General features: G+C 43.5%; 1 protein-coding gene across 1 annotated transcript; it reads right to left on the reverse strand.

Annotated features, from left to right (window-relative positions):
- Positions 1 to 2,750: 2,750 nt before the first annotated feature.
- Positions 2,751 to 5,335, reverse strand: MORN4 (MORN repeat containing 4). The gene is made up of 4 exons (XM_006831214.1): positions 5,267 to 5,335; positions 3,621 to 3,735; positions 3,103 to 3,212; positions 2,751 to 2,917 (listed from the first exon to the last, which is right to left on the reverse strand). The coding sequence occupies exons 1-4, from the start codon at positions 5,331 to 5,333 to the stop codon at positions 2,769 to 2,771; spliced, it is 441 nt and encodes a 146-aa protein (XP_006831277.1). The 5' UTR covers positions 5,334 to 5,335; the 3' UTR covers positions 2,751 to 2,768.
- Between the last annotated feature and the right edge of the window lie 15,405 nt (positions 5,336 to 20,740).

A 20,740-nucleotide genomic window follows, 5' to 3' on the forward strand; every position in this document is an offset into this window, starting at 1 on the left:
TCCTGCACAGGTGCTAAGAACCTTCCAGCTAACGCTTCCAGCTCTCAAGGTCGGCTTTGCGGAGCACTAGCTCTGAAACAGGTTCTGTCAATCCTAGATACCACATTACTGGTAGCCTGTTGTTGTTGTTAAGTGCCGTCGAGTGGGTTCCAACCCATAGCAACTCTGTATAGGGTTTCCGAGGAGTGGCTGGTGAGCTTGAACCACTGACCTTGCCGTTCGAATCGAACTTGCAGTCCAGCGCATTAACCCATAGCGCCACACCAGGCTTATCAAAGTTTTGAAAGGAAGAAGTGGTAAAAAAAAAAAGATTCAACTGAAATATTTACAAACATTTATCATCCTAATCAAAAGGGCCATTTTCTCCCAACCCTTTTCAGTGATGTGACTAGTGCCAGGAAGAGACAAATTAAAAAAAAATTTTTTTTGGCTAAAGAGAAAGCCTCCCAAACCAGAACTAAACGTGTTGCTATTCAGTGGATTCTGATTCATCCAGACACTGTAAGACAGTACAACTGCCTCCCAGTTTCCAAGGCTATAAACATGGGAACAGACTGCCACAACTTCTTCCTGTGGAGCAGCTGGTGGGTTCAAACCATTGACCTTTAGGTTAGCAGCTAGCACTTAACCACTGCACCATCAGCTCTCCTAAAGAAAGCTTCTTGTTAAGTGCTGTTGAGTCAAGTCCAACTCGCAGTGACCCTGTATAGGGTTTCTGAGGAGCAACTGGTGGGTCTGAAGTGCTGACCTTGTGGTTTGAAGTCCAGTGCTGATCCTATCGTGTCACACCAGGAGCGGTAAATACATCCTAATTTAAGACAAAGGCTAGAGGAGAAATGACAATAAACTCTCAAATCTTCAACTGACACTGGGCACTTGTGTGCACTAAAGACTAGCATTTGGGCTCTTTTCACAGGCAGCCTCCAGAGATTCTGGGCAAACAACTTCCCTGAGCCTCACCCGTAGTGCTCACAGGGCAGTTCCAACCCCCCACCACAAGGAAAACAGCTTGTGGGAGAAAGATGAGGCAGTCCGCTCATAAAGATTTACAGCCTCTGGAACCTTCTGGAGCATTCCTCTTTTTTCTGTAGGGTTGCTATGAGTTGATATCAACTCGAGAGCAGTGGCTTGGGTTTGGCTGGGTTTCCTCATAGGGCTGTGGCCAGGACCTAACAGGATCATCAAAGAATCAGAGTGGGAGGTTAAGTGTTCCTGGTGAGCTGATCTGGGGAAGTATCACTGTTGCAGAGCAAGGAAAACCGCAGCAGGAGGTGACCTGCCTAAAGTAACCCAGCAGATGGCACACTAGCCGGTCTCAGAACATGGCCCTCTGTGCTCGGGTTCTGTAGAGTAGTTCTGTAGAAATGCCTTGGAATCAGAACAGCTCCACAAACCCTACCCAGCTCTGCTACTTACTAGTGTGGGCAATCAGAGCCTGTCTGGTTTTTTTAACCAGCAGAGTTTGGGTGAGAATTAGATGATACTGAAGTAGCAGAGCGGGTAGTCTCAGGACGAAGCCCCAATCTCTTATTAACTTTTAGAAAAGCAAATGGGTTCATATTCATGAAGATGAAGCATGAGAAAGCCAAGAAAACAAAGTATAGGCAGTCTGGTGATAATTTATTCTTTATAAACACTTGTTTCTACAGTATAACTCAGAGTAACAGAGGCACCACCATGTGCTGTTGAAGAGACACTCAGAATGGGGACTGAGGGCTGAGGGCAGCGTTCAGAGGCCTCAGGGGTGCACATGTGGGGGCCCTACCTGTCCAGATCTGACCCCCAGGCCTGATGGCCAAGGTTCAGGGTGGAAAGATGCATTCAGTGAGTCCAGTGCAAGACGCCAAGAGCACTTTCAGTTCACCGCAGTCCTTGGATGGGTCCAGTCCTACCGAAACCCCAAGGAGTTGAGGGTTCTTTCCTTACTGAGGTTGGTCTGACCTACTAGACCACTGGGAAGGAACTGTATGGGCCCAAGCCATCCCGAAGTATTTGGCTCCTCCTTGGCAGGGTCTGCAGTGGCCCAGATAGGCCTGCCTTTTCCTCTGGAATACGTAATAAATTCAAGTTGTGAGATGACTCTTTATGCTGTTTTCTTTCTTACTACTCCATAGCGGGATCCTGCCCTGCATCTAAGGAAGGAGGCACAGATGGAGACTTTCTCCTTGAGCTCAGACAAGGAAGACATCTCATCAAGTTCAGGGAGAACAGCACTCTATAGACCTTTCACGGGGGAAGCAGCAGAGACAAATAGCAGCCTGGACAGACAAAGCAGAGAGCCTGTGGCCAGGGCTCCAATCAGCAGTAAATGTGGGATAGCATACAGAACTTCGGTACCAAGTCACCCCATATATTTATTTTTCCAGGGCAGCACTGGCTGAAAGTTGGGAATAGGGTCGTCTGTCCCAAATGTAGGCAGGATGAAGACATTCTGCATAACTTGGCAGAAAATGCAATAGACGGGCAGCAGGCCTGCAGTGGGTCATCCCAGGTTTTAGGACCAGAGAGTACCTCGGTTCACTGGCACACAGGCATGTTAGAGCTACTTAGAAAGGGAAAGACAGAACTGGTAACAAGTGCTGCAGGGTTTATGGGTCAGAATCCTCAGAACTTCCCTGGGCGTTAAGCCCTGATGGACGGGTGACAGGGCACATCACAGGGCTTCTGCTCCAGTCTTGGTTATCTCAGGTCTGGCTCACGATCCACCTGGAACGAATACCTGGGGCATGTGTTTCACCCAAGACTCGCCAGCTGCTGCACATGCCCCATCAGGCTGTGAGGTTCCTGGCGGACTTGGAGGCACTCTGGGCCCGCTGAACCACGGCCGAACACTTCTCACGCCGCAGTAGCTTATTATTCTCAAACAGACCTTCGTTGCGGGGTATTCCGTGAGAACCATCAGGGAAAGTCAGCAGGCCTTAGAGGAGGACAGAGAAAACAGGGGCGTGCTGATGACATTAAGGTCTCAGAGAGCAGCTCACTATGGAGAGGCTGAGAGAGAAAGATTTGTTCAGGGGCACTCTGTCTGTCGGGAGTTCAGTGTCCAGGGCATGAGGGCACAGCCACTGGGCTGCTGGGACACCCTGCAGGGCTGCAACTTACCAAAACCATCTACTCGGCCATTTTTAAACTCTCCTTCAAAGGTCATGTTGTCGTGCCGAATGAAGACTCCAACACCATTGAATTTGCCCTGAGCAAACTCGCCCTCATACCTGCAGAAATACCGACAGTTAGCCTTTTTGGGACGGTGGGGTGTTACCTGACCAGGCTCGCAGAGTCAAGGAGCTGCCAAGCTAAGAACACTGAAGAGCAAAGTGGATCCCACTTGTCTCAGAGCTCCAGTCCCCCTCCCACTCCACTTCCAACCAACACAGAAGGGGCAGAATATGTGTGATATGAGGCCCAGAGGTCAAGGCAAGAACACAGGAGCATGGGCGTGTGGTGGGTGGGAGGTCACCCACCTCCTCACCATTTCAAAGTTTAGATCTACTTAAAAAGTAATAGTCTTGCTTTCTGCAGAGTGTAAGACAAGCTAGGGTTAACCAGATACCTATCACTGTTGATTTTTTCATCAGAGCCTCTCTAGCTTAAAACTGAGAAAGGAATGATCCAATACCCACCTTGAGCCATCTGAGAAGGCCAGTACTCCAAAGCCATTAAACAGCCCATTCTCAAAATGACCCAGGTAAGTGCCACCATCTGCAAACATCAGTTGACCAAAACCATGTCTCCGACCTAAGCAAAGAGAAAGACAAGTGTCAGGCTGGAATGGCTTCAAGGTACCCTCTCAGTCATACACCATCACTTACCTTCCGTCACCCCACCCATGGAGGAAAGAAGAGAAGCGCAGTAACATTAACAGGGCAGAGAACTATTACCCTGAGTCACTGACCTAGAGAACCTGGTTCCCGGAACCTTAGGATACAACCATCAGGTTTAGAGAAGGTCCTTCCAAGTTCAAAAGGTGAGAGAGCACGTAAACATTATAATAACCTTCACACAGGCTTCAAGGTGTGTCAAGCTCTCTTCTAAGTACTTTGTATTTATCATCTTATTTAATCCGTATGACAACCTTAAGATGTTGGTATAGTTCTGTTATTGTTTCTGTCTTACTGATGAGGAAACCAAGGCAAGAAGATGCTAAAATAATTTACTTAATATCACAGAATTACTAAATGGCAGAGCCAGAATACAAACATAGGTAGCCTTGATGCTGATGGTGCAACATTGCCTCTGAGGCATAATAAAAGTGCCTCTTAGCACCATGAAGCCACTGGGCAAACCTAACAGCTTGACTTGAGTTTTGCTATATCAGTAGGACTGGATTCACCCGCTGAACTGACCAGAAAACACAGCAAGGCAATGGAGGAGCAATGATGCTCTTGAAATAGAGTGCGAGGGAGTTCTTTTGGTAGACAGACAGCCCCAGAGAGCCTAAGGAAATATCTCATCTAAAAAGATATATTAAAGGGGTCAGCAGGTATTTAGAGGCAAGAGGAAAGGCTTGGGATATACGGAGACAAGTCCACATAATACTGCACAATTTCTCCTGTTAAAGCTAGGGAATCGTCAGCTGCAAGGTTCTGATGTGATAGGAATGAGGTGCACGTCTGGTCAAAGCTTGAGCTGCTCTTCATCTACAAAACTGTGGCGAGTCAAGTCTCCCGGCTTACTAGGACTGGACCCAAGAGACTGTATAGGGTCAGATTGTGTGTTCCCAAAGTGACCATCATCAAAGTGCTTCTTGTATAGTCTCGGGCTCTGAAGAACTTTGTTCCAATTCTATGAAGAGGTACCTCTAAATGTAATGAGCTGTCTGTCACAGGAAATTGAAGCACTGAGCATCATTGGCCCTTGAGTGTCTGCCGTAATTTCCAGATCTCCCTTCACTCCTTAACATTTACCTGAACCAAGTCATTGCAATGAATTTTGCATTCCCCCCAATTTATGTACACATAAATTATTTAATTCATTTTTATTTTGCTGGGTACAGTAACATTTATTAAAATATCCCCTAATAACACCACTCAAGGATACTAAATCACTTCAAAGTTAGAAATAGAAAGATTAACTCATTCCTGGAGGTCAGACTGACAATAGAACTTTCTAATTCTTTTATTTCATCCTTAAGTAGAATAGTTGGAATGAAATCCTGTATTGGAAACCAAGACCTATACAGCTGACGTATATATCCTGATGTATTGATCCTTCAGCCAAGTGGAGAGTTCATCACCAGCTCCCCCAGCCCCTCAGCGGTCTTTCTCACCCTCTTTCCATTCGCCACGATATTCCTCCCCACTGGAGTAGATGAAGGAGCCTTTTGTCAGGGTCATGGTCACAGCTTATAGAAGAAGAAAAGGTGAAAACTGCAGGAAACAGAGAAGAACTAGTGTCATGGGAAGGCTGGCAGAAAGGACTACAGGCAAAGGCCACCAGCCCTGCTAAGCATATACTTACTGCCTTGGGCATATATAGCAAAAATATCCACCTGTCCAACCATCATCATCACCTCTGCCCAACCAATCTTTTTTTTTTCTTAATGTTTTACTGTGAATTATGTGATAGTTTACATGGGAGAACATTAGCTTTACATTCATCCTATCGTATATCGTTTTATTGCCGTGGTTACAATCTCCTCCATGCATCATCAACCAACCAAAGGGTATACCCTGCAAGCCTGCCCCCAAGTCGTCAGCACACAGCCCCTCTCCCTCTCTGGGTCTAGAGTCCCTAACCACTCCCTCTCTCCACGTCATCATTTCTGCCCCCATCTCTGGTGTCACTGCTTCTCTGGATAGGGTCCCGCTCTCCACTCTGCTCCCTTGATGGTTCCAGGGACCTCTATTCCTGGACTGCAAAGTCAACCACTCCCTTTGTTTTGCTACAAAATGTCTATCTTTACATTTCCAACCCTCACAGTCAGTCCTGATACCAACCAGTCTTAATCTGTTTTTCTTTACAAATTTCATCCAGTTTTGATTTTCTAAGATCTGGGTTAAATTAATCTACAGATGTTGTTGTTGTTAAGTGCCATTGGTTCCAACCCATAGCAACCCTGTTTAGGTTTCTAAGGCTATAAATTTTTATGGGGGCAGAAAGCCTTATCTTTCTCCAGCGGAACAGCTGGTAGTTTTGAACTGCTGACTTTGAGGTTCGCTGCCCAACTCATAACCACTACATTATCAGAGTTCCTTAGAGGAAGTGAATTGATACATCCAGGTGGGAGATCAGAAGGCATGATTCAGAGAGAGAGAACATAGAAAACACTCACACACTGCTTTGTACCAGTGTTGTGAAAGATAAGTTTGTATCGAAGGATATCTATAAGTTGTTAAGTGCTGTGAAGAAATTAGTGGTGGTGGTGATGTGCCTCAAGGTCAGCAGTTTAAAACTACCAGCTGTTCCATGGGAGAAAGATGAGGCTTTCTGCTCCCATAAAGATTTATAGCCTCAGAAACCCTATACAGGGTAGCTATGAGTCAGAACCACTCCATAGCACACCACCACCACCCCATATGGAGACAAAGAGAATAATTTAACATCTCAAAAAAATATGTAACCCTATTTCTTTTTCCATTCAATTAGTCTTTTTGTTACCCCTTTAACTTTCCTAGATGTATGGAATACAAAGTGTTCACAAGTGATAGTGACAATGCAGATTCCTAGGGCAAAACCTAGACCTACTGAATCACAGTCTATGCATCTAGAGTGTGAGAATCAACTAGCACATCACAGGATTCTTATACTTGACAGCTTCTGGAATACTACTCTAATAAATGTGTGATAAGCTCTCGGAACTATAAATCGTCATGGAAACGTCCCTTACTATTAATAATTAACCTAGAGTCGAATCCCAGGCGCCTGGCTGAGTTCTAAGAGGACAAGTACGTCTCCTTCAAAGCAGTGGGGCCAGATCTGATAAACAAAAGAAAAGTGGATCCTTAAATCACTTCAGTCTCTAGCTCCCCAGGGATGTGGTACTTATTATCCATCCAGTGAAATCCCAAAGGGACCAAAGTCATACCCAATGTTAAGAGTGTACTGAAACCGCCACTATGAAAAATCAGGCCTGGGCTCCAAACAGTTTCCACAGCTTATTAGCACAAAGGGATCGAGCACGTTTTATACAAAAATGATGCTTAGCAGTCCAGCTTGGAGCGGCCAGAAGGAACGAAGATACTTCTTGAAAGAAAGACTGACAGGAAAAATGCCAAACAATACAGGCAGATCACTGATTACTACAAGAACAAACAAGTGGCTCACCCAGGAGACATCAAGGCAAGTGGTCAGGTCCCCTCAGGGCAAACCTCCTTCTAAGACTAAGACCCAATAAGGAATACACGCTCTGATTGGTGACCACATTTGTCACCGATAAGAGGAAGTGAGGGAAAAGCAGAAATGAAGCTGCTAGGTAAGCCCTACAACGTTCAATAGACTCCTGTGAACCCTGCTGGAGACCTGGCTGGCCAGCAGTGTGGCAAAACCTGGGGACTTTTGGGCCCAGAGTCAGTGACATAGCCACAAAGGACTAGAGTGGAGAGTGTAGCGTCCAGCTGATAAGAAGAGAGGGCATATGCATAAGAACACCCACACTTGTAGATAATACCCACTTGACCAGGCTTCAATGGCTGGATGGTCAGAGCTCAATCAGAAGAAAGAAGAGGAAAAAAAGAATAATCTGATACAATTTGATGAACTTGACCTACACCTATGGAAGCAGTAGCTCAAAAGGGAACAAATCTTCACAGCGAGGATCATTCCCACTCCCTCCACACACGGAGAGGACAGGGATGGGCAACTTGGACATTGGCTACTCAAAATGGAGAGGAGGGGGACTACAGAGGCAAGAAGTGACTGGCTTACAAACTTTCAAGAGGGAACCTAGATCCAGAGGGCGTGGAGCAAGGTAGAATCTCCACTGAGTAGTAGCCAATCTGTCTAAACGGGGCTGAGGAAAGGAGATGCAGATAGGTCTCTTGGGATACAATGGTGAATAATTGGTATCAGGACTGACTGTAAGGGCTGGGAATGTAAAGGTAGACATTTTGTAGCAAAGGGAGGGGAGAGACTAACCTTGCAGTCTAGGAGCAGAGGTCCCTGGGACCATCAAGGGAGAAGAGCGGAGAATGGAACTATACCCAGAGAAGCAGTGATGCCAGAGATGGAGGCAGAGGTGATGACGTGGAGAGATGGACCTGGAGAGGAAGATGGGGCTGCGGGGTATACCCTGTGGTTGGTAGATGATGCGTGGAGGGGACTGTAACCATGACAAGGAAACAATACACAATGGGATCAATGTGAAGCTAATGTTCTCCCATGTAAACTATAACTCACAATAAAGCATTAAAAAAAAAAAAAGATGCTTAGGTGTTCTACTAGTACAACATTTACCCTGAGCTTGTTTTGTCCAAATGGTGGCTAAGGGCTGTGCTAGGTTAGTTACACTCTGAGTTAGCCAGTACAATACTCATTCATCAATTGAGCTAATCTCAGAGAAGCTTCTGGAAATACCTTTGTAACATCAACTAGCATTTATTGACTGCTGACTGTGTGCCACGCTCTGATCTATTTTTAAAAATGTATTGTTTCATTTTATGCTCACAGAAACTCTATGAGGTAGATTCTATTATAACTCTCACTTTACAGATGAGGAAACTGAGGCATCGAGAAGCTAAGTAAGCTAACTAAGGTCATACAGCTAACATGTGAGTCAGAATCAGAACCCTGGCAATTAGCCTTTAGGATCTGTGCTCTTACCTCTCCTGTACTGCTTCTCAATATAGCACAGTGGTGTATGGACCCCAATGGCAGAAAGGCCTGGGTTCAAATCCTGATTTATTGTGTAACCTTTGGCAAGTTGCCTAAGTTTCTCTAAATCTGCCTTCTCAGCTATGTTGGTGGTGGTGTTGTTAAGTGCCATACAGTAGGTTCCGAATTATAGCAACCGTGTATAAGGTTTCCGAGGAGCAGCTGGTCATTTTGAACCACCAAGTTTGTGCTTTATCGCACGGTGTCACACCATCCATGTTGGTGGATATGTGCCGGCAGAGTCAGTTTTGACTCATAGCGATCCTGCATATGGTTTCTGAGGCTGTAAATCTTTAGGGGAGCAGAAAGCCTCATCATCGGCTAACTCATAATCACTATGCTACCCCAGAGACCATGTTTTGCAGCATTAGTACATGAATTAAACAGTGTAAATCAAAGTGCCCAGCACAGACTGGTACTGTCCATTAAATGTTAGTTTCTGGTCTTCCTTCAAGAGAGACACTTGAGCTTACATGCTTACTTACTATAATGAAAAGTTCTCTAAAGTCTCTGCTCACTCTAAAAACACCACTGCTACAATTCACATGGCAGATTTCTGGGGGCGGGGATCAACAATTTTGACTAATGAAGTAAATACTAAGCAGATAAAAAAACAATCATTGCCATCTATCGATTCTTTATCAACATCCTATGGCAGATTTTAATGTTGACCTTGTGTCATTGATTTTTGATGCAGATGCCAGAAACCCAGAAAAGGCAACTGGCCAGCCTGACAGAGCAGGACTCAGTGACATCTGCTGGGCCCGGGCTCCATCTCAAAGCTTCAGTTTCACCCCTGCTATGAGTTCAGACAAGCTGAGAATCCCCATGCTATCACCCAAGTACAGAGGAGCATTCTTCTCTATCCCGGTAGTGAAGCCAGCTTTGTGGGGCTCTTCTAGACACATTTGGGAGCCACTCATAGAGGTCCATCAAGGATTTCCACACTTTTTCAGTTATCATTCTGGAACTCTGTTCAGGTCCAGGGCCTCTCACCTGGTAGAAGAAATCCCGAGGCAAGAGTTATTTTCTTTTTGTCCTAAAGTTCTTCAAAACCTCTGGAGGCTCTTTTCTAAGAGGGGATGCTGGTACCTGCTGTGCTTTCTCTGTCCAGAGCCCAGGTTCCACAGATTAGCATCCAATTAAGTCTCTTACACTCAGCCCAGCATCAGAGTGTGCCTGAGGTAGAGGTCAACAGGACTCCATTGCAAATAAAATATTAATGAGAAGAAGAGAAGTTTTCCACCAGCGCTCAAGAGAAAAGCTCTTTCCAGTCTAGATAGGCATTTTGATAGCTGGTCTTCAGTTCTTCCCAGAACTAATTAGGTCAGAGCATTAAAGTCAGCATTATGGTATAAATCTGAAATACCTCATTCCTTCAAAACAAGTCAGAATCTGAAGGGCTGTATTTTCTACTAAATCTTTTAATTAAACAACCATTCTAAAACAAACACAAAATATTTATACAGGAAGAGTATAAGATAAGGGCATTTGTCTTAAATGCTTGGCAGCAGTTTGGAAGAGTCATATAGACTACAGACTACTCTCTCTGTTACTTGCTGACTTTTTCTTGGGGCTACATGAAACTTACTACTAATGGCCTTCCACCTTGTTGTTCTAGAGGAGGGGTGGGGAACATTGGCCTTACATGGCCCACAAAATTATTTAGTCTGGCCCTGCCAAGGTAAATAGCAGTTCCAGCCACCACATTAGGGGTGAATTAATTGAATGTTTGACTAAATATAGCAGGCTAATTTAGAAGTTGATAATTTTGTATGGCCTGCAAATGATGCTATAAAAAATTTTTTTTATGCTATAAATTTTGGCAGAAAAAGTTTCCCCTGAAAGTACCATAGTGCCAGAAGAACAAACAAATCTGTGTTGAAAGAAATACAGACAGAATGCCCTTAGAAGCCAGATGGCAAGACTTTGTCTCTCAGACTTCAGACATGCTATCAGGAGGAAGCAGTCCCGGAAAAAGGACATTATTCTTGGTCAAGTTGAAGGTCAGAAGAAAAAAAAAAAGGATGATCCTCAAGGAGATGGATTAACACAGTGGCAGCAGCAATGGGCTCAAACATAGTATCAATTGAGAGGATGGTGTAGGACTGGCCAGGGTTTCCTTCTGCTGTGCATCGGGTTGCTATGAGTCGGAATGGACTGAACAGCACCTAACAACAACAAGCTGCTACGTTTGGGAGCAATTTCTTACCCAGTAATAATAACTGGAACATCACTTCCCAACCCATTCCTACCCTCATCAGCTGCCTTTTTTTTCAAGGAATCCAAACGACAAATTTCCATTCCTTTTTATCTTGAGAGATCTAGCATAGTTCCTTCAGTAGTTGCTTATCAAAATGATGTCTATTCCAAGCACACATCAGAAATGCTGATTAAAGGAAATGTGTGGAGTTCATGGATTTCAGGCCATAGTTAGACACATTTGGTTAGAAACTGCTACGTGTGCCCTGATAATTGATATTTTCACTGCCTGGGGGCAGGGTTGAGATTTTCATTTATGCTAATACTCAGCTGTACAGCCACTGATCCCAAAAGGAATTTCATCAGTATCCATGGTAATGAACATAAAAATCTAACTTAATCAAGTATAGCCAAGGTTGATAAAGACTGAAAAGTTCAATAACTAAATAATGAATGCAAATCAGTATTTGTATCAATTATTCAAATCATCTTTTAAAAGAAAACAGGAGGAGGTTTAAGCTCTATTCTGTTCGTAAAGCCAAGATGATTCATGCTTTTAAACAGATAGATACCCACTCACATTACAGATCTAAATTTTTGTGGGAGCAGAAAGCCTCAGTTTTCTCCCAGGGAGTGGGCAGGTGGGTTAACACTGCAGTCTAGTGCTTATCCTACAGAGCCACTGCATTCCCATTCCCCTTTTTGTTGTTGTTGTTAAGTGCCATTGACTCGGTTCTGATCCATAGCCACCCTGTATAGGGTTTCCAAGGGGTGACTGGTGAGCTTGAACCACCGAGCTTGCAGTTCAAACGGCTTTGCAGTCTGGAGTATTAACCCACAGCGCCATACCAGGACTCCTTCCCCTTATAGAAACAAGCAAATTAACAAATACTATAAATTCTCCTTATGTTGTTGTTAAGTGCCGTCTAGTCGGTTCCGACCCATAGCGACCCTGTAACAGGGTTTCCGAGGAGGTAAATCCTTACGCGAGTAGAAAGCCTCATCTTTCTCCCGCGGAGTGGCTGGTAGTTTCGAACCGCTGACCTTAAGGTTCGCAGCCCGATTCGTAACCACTATGCTACCAGAGCTCCTTATAGTATTTGTTAATTTGCTTGTTTCTATCCTTTTACTTTAGACATGTTGTTGTTGCTAAATGCCTTTGAGTCTGTCCTTACCCATAGTGGCCCTATACAGGGTTTCCGAGGAGCAGTTGGTGAGCTTGAACTCCCACAAAAATTTACAGCTTTGGAAATCCTATACAGGATAACTATGAGTGAGAACTGACTTAAGGGCACTTAAGAAACACAACAACAACAATATGGGGAATCGATTTTCAGTCAATAATACTATTTGGAGGCAACCACTTTATCACATGTTCATCCAAAGCTACCCTCCCCAGGATATGATCATTTTGTCAAAGTTCTTTTAGTTACACCCATGGTGGTAGTCGTAATGTGCCGTGGAGTCAGTTTCGATTCATAGCGACCCTGTCTGTACAGGATTTCCGAGGCTGTAAATCTTTACCGGAGCAATAAGCCTCATCTTTCTCCCGCGGAACAGCTGATAGTTTTGAACTGCTGACCCTGAGGTTATCAGTCCGATTCTTAACCACTACGCTACATGGATTCTAAAAACAAACACAAAAAGACTTTAGAATCTTAAGGAGAAAATGAAGATTCTGATGAATAAAGATTTGGCTGGTAAGAAACCTAGAACAAGAGTCAAATGTTCTTATTCTAAGTACTTTTAAATGAGCTTGAAATAACTTTTTATTAAGTTTTAACTCCCTATCCCATTCTAATGTAAATAAATGCATCATTGCCATACAAAGTTCTTATTTAGGAAGAATATTGGAGAATTAAGGAGCTCTGGTAGCGTAGTGGTTACGAATCGGGCTGCGAACCTTAAGGTCAGCGGTTCGAAACTACCAGCCGCTCCGCGGGAGAAAGATGAGGCTTTCTACTCCCATAAAGATTTACACGCTCGGAAACCCTGTACAGGGTCGCTATGAGTCGGAACCGACTTGACGGCACTTAACAACAACAACATTGAAGAGTTAGATGACAGAAAATGGGAAGAAAATTCTGGTTAAAAGAAATAGTGGGCTGGGGCCTGAGGAGTAATACTGCCAGAATTTTATCCATTTCATGGAAAAAGAAAAATGCCTGAGTCGGTTTCTAATACAATGAAGTTACGGTACTCAAGCAGCCAAGAGATGCCAAATTGCAGGAAGACCATGCATCAATTAATTGAGGCAGCCCGATCCCCAAGCGTCAACCTGTGGACCATCTCTCATCCCCAGGGTAATACAGGCGGACACTAGGGAAAGCAAAGCCCTAGACCGGAATTAGGCAACACTTCCTGGGCAAAGGTTTCCCCATTCCTTCTCCGACACAGTCTAAAACATTCGAACTCCACTCCTTTCCGCTCTCCAGGTCTTCTCTCCCTTCCCAGCCGGGTCCTCAGGTCACGCAGGTCTACCAGTCCCTCCCGAAGCCGTCCCTACACCTTCCACTTGCTAGCCGGGGTGCCGTGGGTTCTCCAGGGCCTCAGTCTCCACAGTCAAGAGGGGAGGTCCGACTAGGGAACTCCATGGACAGCCGTTCGGGATGGAGCCGTGCTCTCCAGCCCCTTTTCTCTCCTGCTCGGCGCCTCAGTCCCTGACCTACCCGACCACTCTCGCGGCTCCCTCCCACCCGCGCCGTCAGCCAACCTGGGCTCCACCTTTCAGAATGACCGTGGCGTTCCGGCGCGGGACCCCAGCAGCCCGGAACTTTGCTCAGTTGGGCTCTCCCCAAACACCTGGTTCTCCACAACCTCCACCAGTGCCTGCCCCACTTGACGCCACCATCCCTGGCAGTCACACTGGGCACATTTCCTTTGCTTATTGGCTGTTACCTAGGCAACCGGGAGCAACGCCAGTTCCCATTGGTCCAGCACAGGCTCTGCGCCATCTTTGTGCGGGGCGAAGCGTATCGCGAACACCCGCCACAAATCTGACAGTAAGGTGGGGCTGAGCTGGCTGGTCTCAAATCGGAAACCTTGGTAACCAGGTCACGCCTACCCAGGGTCAGCTTGGCCTAAATGTTAACCCAAACAAAAAACAAAGACTGCGTCGGAAGCAACTGTGATCACAACTCCAGTGGCTCTGATCCTCCCTGGATTTCCCAATTGTAAAAGGCCCTGCTCTAGAGGTGGAGCTGACAGGGCAATGATTGTTAACCTTGTCTCAGCCACTGTAATATGAGGGCACTTTTGCATTAATTATAGATACTTTTGTTGTCGTTTTTTATTACCCAGATATTTTGTGTTTAAAATATGGTGCCAGGATTAGAACAAATCCACCCAAATACCATGTGCATGAGTACATTTATCCATATCTTTATTCAATGACTAATGTGAGTGCAGGAGGGTGCTAGATTTTGTCAAACGAGAGGAGATACGGTCATTACCCTTGTGGGACTTACTGTCTGGATGTGGAGAAGAGAAGATGCATGTATATGGAAAAATACAAGACTTTAACTAAGAGAAGGCAAGTACACGAAAAGAGTACGCAAATAGCTTCTTTAAATTGAGATCTCATATACAGAATGGAAAATGATGATAATAATAGTGATTAAGGCTCCTGGTGTGGCACTGTAGGATCACCACTGGACTACTAAGCACAAGGTTGGCACTTCAAACCCACCAGCTGCTCCTTGGAAACCCTATACAGGGTTGCTAGAGTCTGAACTGACTCCAGGTCACTTAACAACAAGGCTTCGTAGAACTGGCATGAGACTACAACATAAAATGCCAAAAAACTGTATGAGACACAGTGTTCAATAAACAGTATTTTTAGAGAAATATAAAATACTTGGGTTCTGAGTTCAAATTTGAACTCTGCCACCAACTGTGTGTGATTTTGAGCAACTAATAAACTCTCTAGCCTATAAAATGAGATTGGCGTGGCAAACTTGGGAGATTGAATCCAACTTTAACACTCCATGTGATATTGTCTATAGATAAAATTTCAGTTTTATAGAGTGCCAAGGAAATAGATCCTATTCGATTGGAGAATATGTATCAGAAAATACTGAGAAATAAGGCTGAATAGCTTGACTGAGGCCAAATTGTGGAAGAAATTGTAAAATAGGGAGAAGGTGTGCTTTGAAAAATGTAGTTTCTTGATCAGAAGAGTGACTTAATAAAGCTAGTGTTCTAAGAAAACTAATCTGGCAGTGATAACCAGAGAGAATCTGAGAAAGGTTACAAGCAGACAAACTCAAACATTGTGAAACTATAGCTATCACTTCCTGAGAGGCTCAACACTAATGTGACTTAAATGGGTATGGAAAGAAAAGGAGTGATTACGAAACACATTCCATAAGGATATTTAATAAAAAGCAAAATACAGTGTTAAAAGCATGGAGCCTGTCTGTCTGGATTAGGATCCAGCTCTGCCACTTACCAGCTGTGTAACCATAAGCAAGTTAAGTTACCTCCCTAAATCCTATTTCCAACTTCTACTAATGGGCATTTAGGCTGTCTCCATCTTTTTGCTATTGTGAGTAGTGCTGCATTGGACGTGGATATGCATATATCTATTCATGTCACAATTCTTATTTCTTGAGGATAGATACCCAGTATATAGGTATTGCTGGGTCAGACGGTATTTCTGTTTTCATCTTTTTGAGAAAGTGCCATACCGATTTCCAAAGTACTTGCACCATTTTATAGTTCGTTCTGCAGGGTAGGAGGGTTCCAGTCTCTCTATACCCTTTCCAACATTTGTTGTTTTCTGTTTTGTTTTTTAACCTTGCTATTAATGTTGGAGTAAGATGAAATCTCATTGTTGTTTTGATTTGCATTTCTCTAAAGACTTATGCCTCTATGTGGCACTGGACAGCAAGGTTGGTTTGAACCACAAGATTGGTGGTTCAAACTCATCAATCGCTCCTCAGAAACCCTATACAGAGTCGCTGTGAATGGGAACTGACTTGATGGCACTTAACAATAAGAACAATGACTAACAAATAATTCTGTGTTGGAAGAAGTACAATCAGAATGCTTCTTAGAAGCCAAGATGGTCAGATTTAGTCTCTTATACTTCAGACATATTAGCAGAAGGGACAGTTCCCTAGAAAAGGACATCATGCTTAGTAAAGTGGAGGAGCAGCAAAAAAGAGAACCCCCAGTGAGGTGGACTGACACAGTGGCAGCAACAATGGGGTCAAAGGTAGTAGCAATTATGAGAATGGCACAGAACTGGGAGGTGTTTTGTTCTGTTGTACATGGGTTGTTATGAGTCAGAACTGACTTGATGGCACTTAACACCAACAATAACTAATGATTGTGAGCATTTCTTTTTATGTTTCTTGGTCACCTAAATGTCTTCTTTGGCGAAGTGTCTGTTCATTTTTTAATTGGATGATTTGTCTTCTTGATACTGAAGTGTTCTATAAATTTTGGAGAGTCGTCCTTTGTCTGATATATCGTTGTCAAACATTTCCCCAGTCTGTGGATTCTCTTTTTACTCTTTTGGTGAACTCCTTTGATGAACATAAATGCATAATTTTAGGAAGTTCCAGACATCTATTTTGTTTTCTGTTTGTGTGTTTTAAGTTATGTTTGATAGTGTGTATGCCATATATCAGAGCCCCTAAGTTTGTCCCTATTTTTTCCATTGTTGATACAGTTCTAGGCTTTACATTTAGGTCTTCAATCCACATCGAGTTCATTTTTGTATGTGGTGGGAGGGTCTTATTTTATTTTTCTGCAAAAGGATTCCCAGTTTTGTCAGAACCATTTGTTGACGAGACCGTCTCTTCCCCATTTAATATGTTTTGGCTCTTTGTGGAAGATCAACTGACCACAGGTGGATCAATTTACTTCTGGGTTTTCAATTCTGTTCCATTGATCTATGTCTTTTGTTGTACCACAGTGGTCAAAACAGCCTGTTTTCCTCATTTCCTTATTAGAGCTCTCTTTATTAGTTTAAAGGAATCCAACTGATTTTTGTATGTTGTTCTTGTACCCTGCCACTTCGCCATCTCTATCAGAGTTTCAATCATTTTCTTGCTGAGTCTTTGGGATTTTCGATGTACAGGATCATATCTGTGAATAGAGTTTTACTTCTTTGACAATTTGGATGCCTTTAATTTCTCTTTCTTGCCTTATAGCTCTGGCTAAGACTTCTAGCACAATAATGAGTAGGAGTGGTGCTAAAAGGCATCCTTGTCTGGTTCCTGTTTGCATGGGGAATGCTTTCAGTTTCTCACTGTTGGTTTTGTATAATATGCCCTTAATTATGTTGACCCTTAATTATGTTGAGTATACAATTTTAACTGAAACAGTATTTCATGGATTTAAATATGTAATTACTCCAGTAAGACATTTTCTTTCAAGATGCATAATTGGCATCATTACAGACTCATGCAAGAGTACTTGCTGGTGCCTGGGTCCAGAGTTGTCCCTTCCATATCACTTCCCTGCTCAAGAACCACTCTTTAAAGGTCTCTATAACCCTTCAGATGGAGTTCTGGTGTGGTGCTTTGGGTTAATACACTGGACTGCAAAGTCAGTTTGAACTGCAAGGTCGGAAATTCAAGCTCACCACTTGCTCCTTGGAAACCCTACACAGGGTTGCTATGAGTCAGAACTGTCTCTATGGCACTTAGCAATAACAACAACAACAACAACAACATAACCCTTCTGTTATCTCCTCTGTGTGGCTTTTCTGGCTCATTTCCCCTTAAATCAAGCAGGTTACTACATGTTCTAACCTTCCTCTTCTTTTCCTTCGGTGACTTCCTTAGCTTGGTGTGCCCTCTTCTCCCCCCCAACCCCCCACCCCCATGATCTAATCACAGTCTTCCTTCACAAGTTAGTTCATAGCACATGCACAATTTAAGGTTGCTAATTTTGCACCCCGTCCTCAAATTGGCGAACTCCTATTGTAGGGCTTTCAGCTCATATTGTTAGTTCTTTATTTTGTAACTGCCTCAGAGATCTGTGGGTATCCTCTGCTTGAGCACAGAGATTCTATCTTCCTCCTAGTAATAAAAAGTTTGAGCACCTACTATGTGGAGATACTGAAATTAATGTTGAATAAACCAGTCCTGGACTTTTACCTTTGGAATTTTAAGGAACTATTTCTTTCTTCAGTTGACAAATAAGCACTGAGCAATTGGATCAGGCACTGTGTAAGACACCTAAGGGTAGGAATTTAAAAAACAAACTTTCATGGGTGTAGAATAGGAATTTTCTTTCTTCTATTCACTGTGGTTTTTGCCAGGACTTAGAACATAAATATTTATTGACTGGATGCATGATTGAATGAAAGCAGATACAAAGGTTATAATTTCCAGTCTAACAGCTGGTTCATAGTAGGTAATCAATGAGTAGTGACTGGCTATGTAGGTAACTGGTTTTTGTTGTTGTCGTATAATTTTATTAATTTTGTTATTGTTGAGAATATGTAATCAAAACACACATCAATTCAACAGTTAGTACATTTTGAATTTAGTGACAGTGATTATATTCTCTGAGTTGTGTAACCAGTCTTGCCCTCTTTTTCTGAGTTGTTTCTCCCTCATCAACTGAACTCCCTGCCCCCTAAGGTTCCTAGCTCATCTTTTACGTTGCTGTTGTCAGTGTGATCCCATATAGACAGTTCTTGAAAGAACAAAATGCTCAAGGCAGACCTTTTTTTTTACTCATTTAGCTAAACTATTGTTTGATTTTAGAAGACTTTAGGGGTTATTTTTAGATTGTTCGAAGATTATCTCAGTGTAATAATTTCAGAGGTTCATTTACCTTTAATGAGTCCAGAAAGTCTTGAGTCCATGACATTTGAAATTCTACTCTGCATTTTCCTCTTGTTGATCAGGATTCTTCTATGGAAAGTTTGATAAAAAATGTTCAGTAATAGTAGCCTGTCTCATGGCAAAGGGAGCAGTTGTGCATGTAGGCAATTAGCCACACATTCCATATCCTCCTCGTATTCCTGACTTCTTTCTCTGTTGTTTCAGGTGAATAGAGACCAATTATGCCTTGGATGGACACTGGCAAGCTTTTTAAGACTTCAGGCACTACACACCAAAGTAGGACGTAGGACAGAAACATTAAACACTCTCTGAGGCCAATGAACTGAGATGTCCCACTAACTATGACCCTAAACACAAATTCCATGAGGTGTTTGGTTATAACATAAGGGTGGGAATGTCCGGCCACATAAGACAACATAAGGAACAGTTCCAGTCATCACATTTATTGTTGTTAAGTACCTTCAAGTTGGTTCCAACTCACAGCAACCCTGTATAAGGTTTCCAAAGAGCGGCTGGTGAGTTTGAACCAGTGACCTTGTGGTTCAAATTGGGCTTGTGGTGAAGTGCTTATCCTACAATACCACACCAGGACTCCAACACATTATTGTTAAGTGCCATCCGGTTGGCTCCAACTCATAGTCGAGCCTACATAGGGTTTCTGAGGAGTATCTGGTGGATTTGAACCAACGACCTTGACATTCAAACCAACCTTGTGGTTGAGTGCTTATCCTACAGCGCCACACCAAGACTCACATTAGGGGTGAGTTAGCTAAATGTTTGGCCAAATATATAGCAGACTAGCTTTTAAGTTGATAATTCTGTGTGGTCCTCCAATGGTATTATAAATTTTGGCAGAAAAAAAGTTTCCCCTTCTGACAAACAATCTCAGCAGTTACTCTTTGTGTGTGTGTATGTGTGTGTGTGTCTGTATGTGTGTGTGTGATTGTTGTAAACACAAGGGGGCTTCAAAAAGTCTGTGGAAAAATGGAATTAAAAAGTAATGGGGGAAAAAAAGTAGTGGAATTCTCTACGAGCTTTTTGAAGCCACCTTATATGTATCACACAATGTTTTACAGGTGGACAACTTATTGACAGAAATGACAATACTCGGCTCACAACCCTGCTCTTGTGGCAACTCTCCTGCCCTCCTTTCCCTCGTCTCTGCAACTCCTGGTAACCACTAATAAACTTTGGTCTATCTCTGGTAGCGTAGTGGTTACGAATCGGGCTGCGAACAGCAAGGTATGCAGTTTGAAACTACCAGCTGCTCCGAGGGAGAAAGATGAGCAGCCTCGGAAACCCTGTTCAGGGTCGCTATGGGTCGGAACTGACTCGACAGCATTTAACAACAACAACATATACACTTTCCTTTTCTTGTCTTTTTATATGTAAGGTAATATAATATTTGTCTTTTTGTGATTGATTTACTACTCTCAGCATAAAGTCTTCAAGCTCCACCCATACTGTAGTATGCCTTGAGACTTCATTTCTACTACTGGCGGAATAGTATTCCATTGTATATACCACATTGTGTATCGTTCATTGGTGTACAAGTCTCTCTGAGTCTCTGCTTTTGGTATATCTTTTGGATAGATTAGGAGTGGAACTGCTGGGTCATACAGGAGTCCTGGTGTGGCATGGTGGGTTAATGCCGCTGGTTTGAACCGCCACGTTCCCCGGTTGGAATCAATTTGATGGCACTTAACAGAAGCTCTTTTCAGTTTTTTGAGGAACTGCCACACTGTTTTCCACAGCAGCTGTACCATTTTTATTCTCCACCAACTACGGATTGTTGGTGTTGTTGTTATGTGCTGTGGAGTAGATTCTGACTCATAGCGACCCTGTACAGGGTTTCCGAGACTCATAGCGACCCTGTACAGGGTTTCCGAGACTCATAGCGACCCTGTACAGGGTTTCCGAGA

The sequence above is a fragment of the Chrysochloris asiatica genome, unplaced genomic scaffold, assembly GCF_000296735.1.
Source record: "Chrysochloris asiatica unplaced genomic scaffold, ChrAsi1.0 scaffold00003, whole genome shotgun sequence".
NCBI classification, from domain to species: domain Eukaryota; kingdom Metazoa; phylum Chordata; class Mammalia; order Afrosoricida; family Chrysochloridae; genus Chrysochloris; species Chrysochloris asiatica.

What these genes read in the sequence shown, in the direction of transcription:
- MORN4 (XM_006831214.1), bottom strand. Translation starts at nt 5,333, where the DNA reads ATGACCCTGACAAAAGGCTCCTTCATCTACTCCAGTGGGGAGGAATAT. An exon ending in GCCTTCTCAGATGGCTCAAG is followed by an intron (nt 3,213 to 3,620) that starts GTGGGTATTGGA and finishes GTATTTCTGCAG; the next exon opens with GTATGAGGGCGAGTTTGCTC. An exon ending in TGGCCGAGTAGATGGTTTTG is followed by an intron (nt 2,918 to 3,102) that starts GTAAGTTGCAGC and finishes TCCTCCTCTAAG; the next exon opens with GCCTGCTGACTTTCCCTGAT.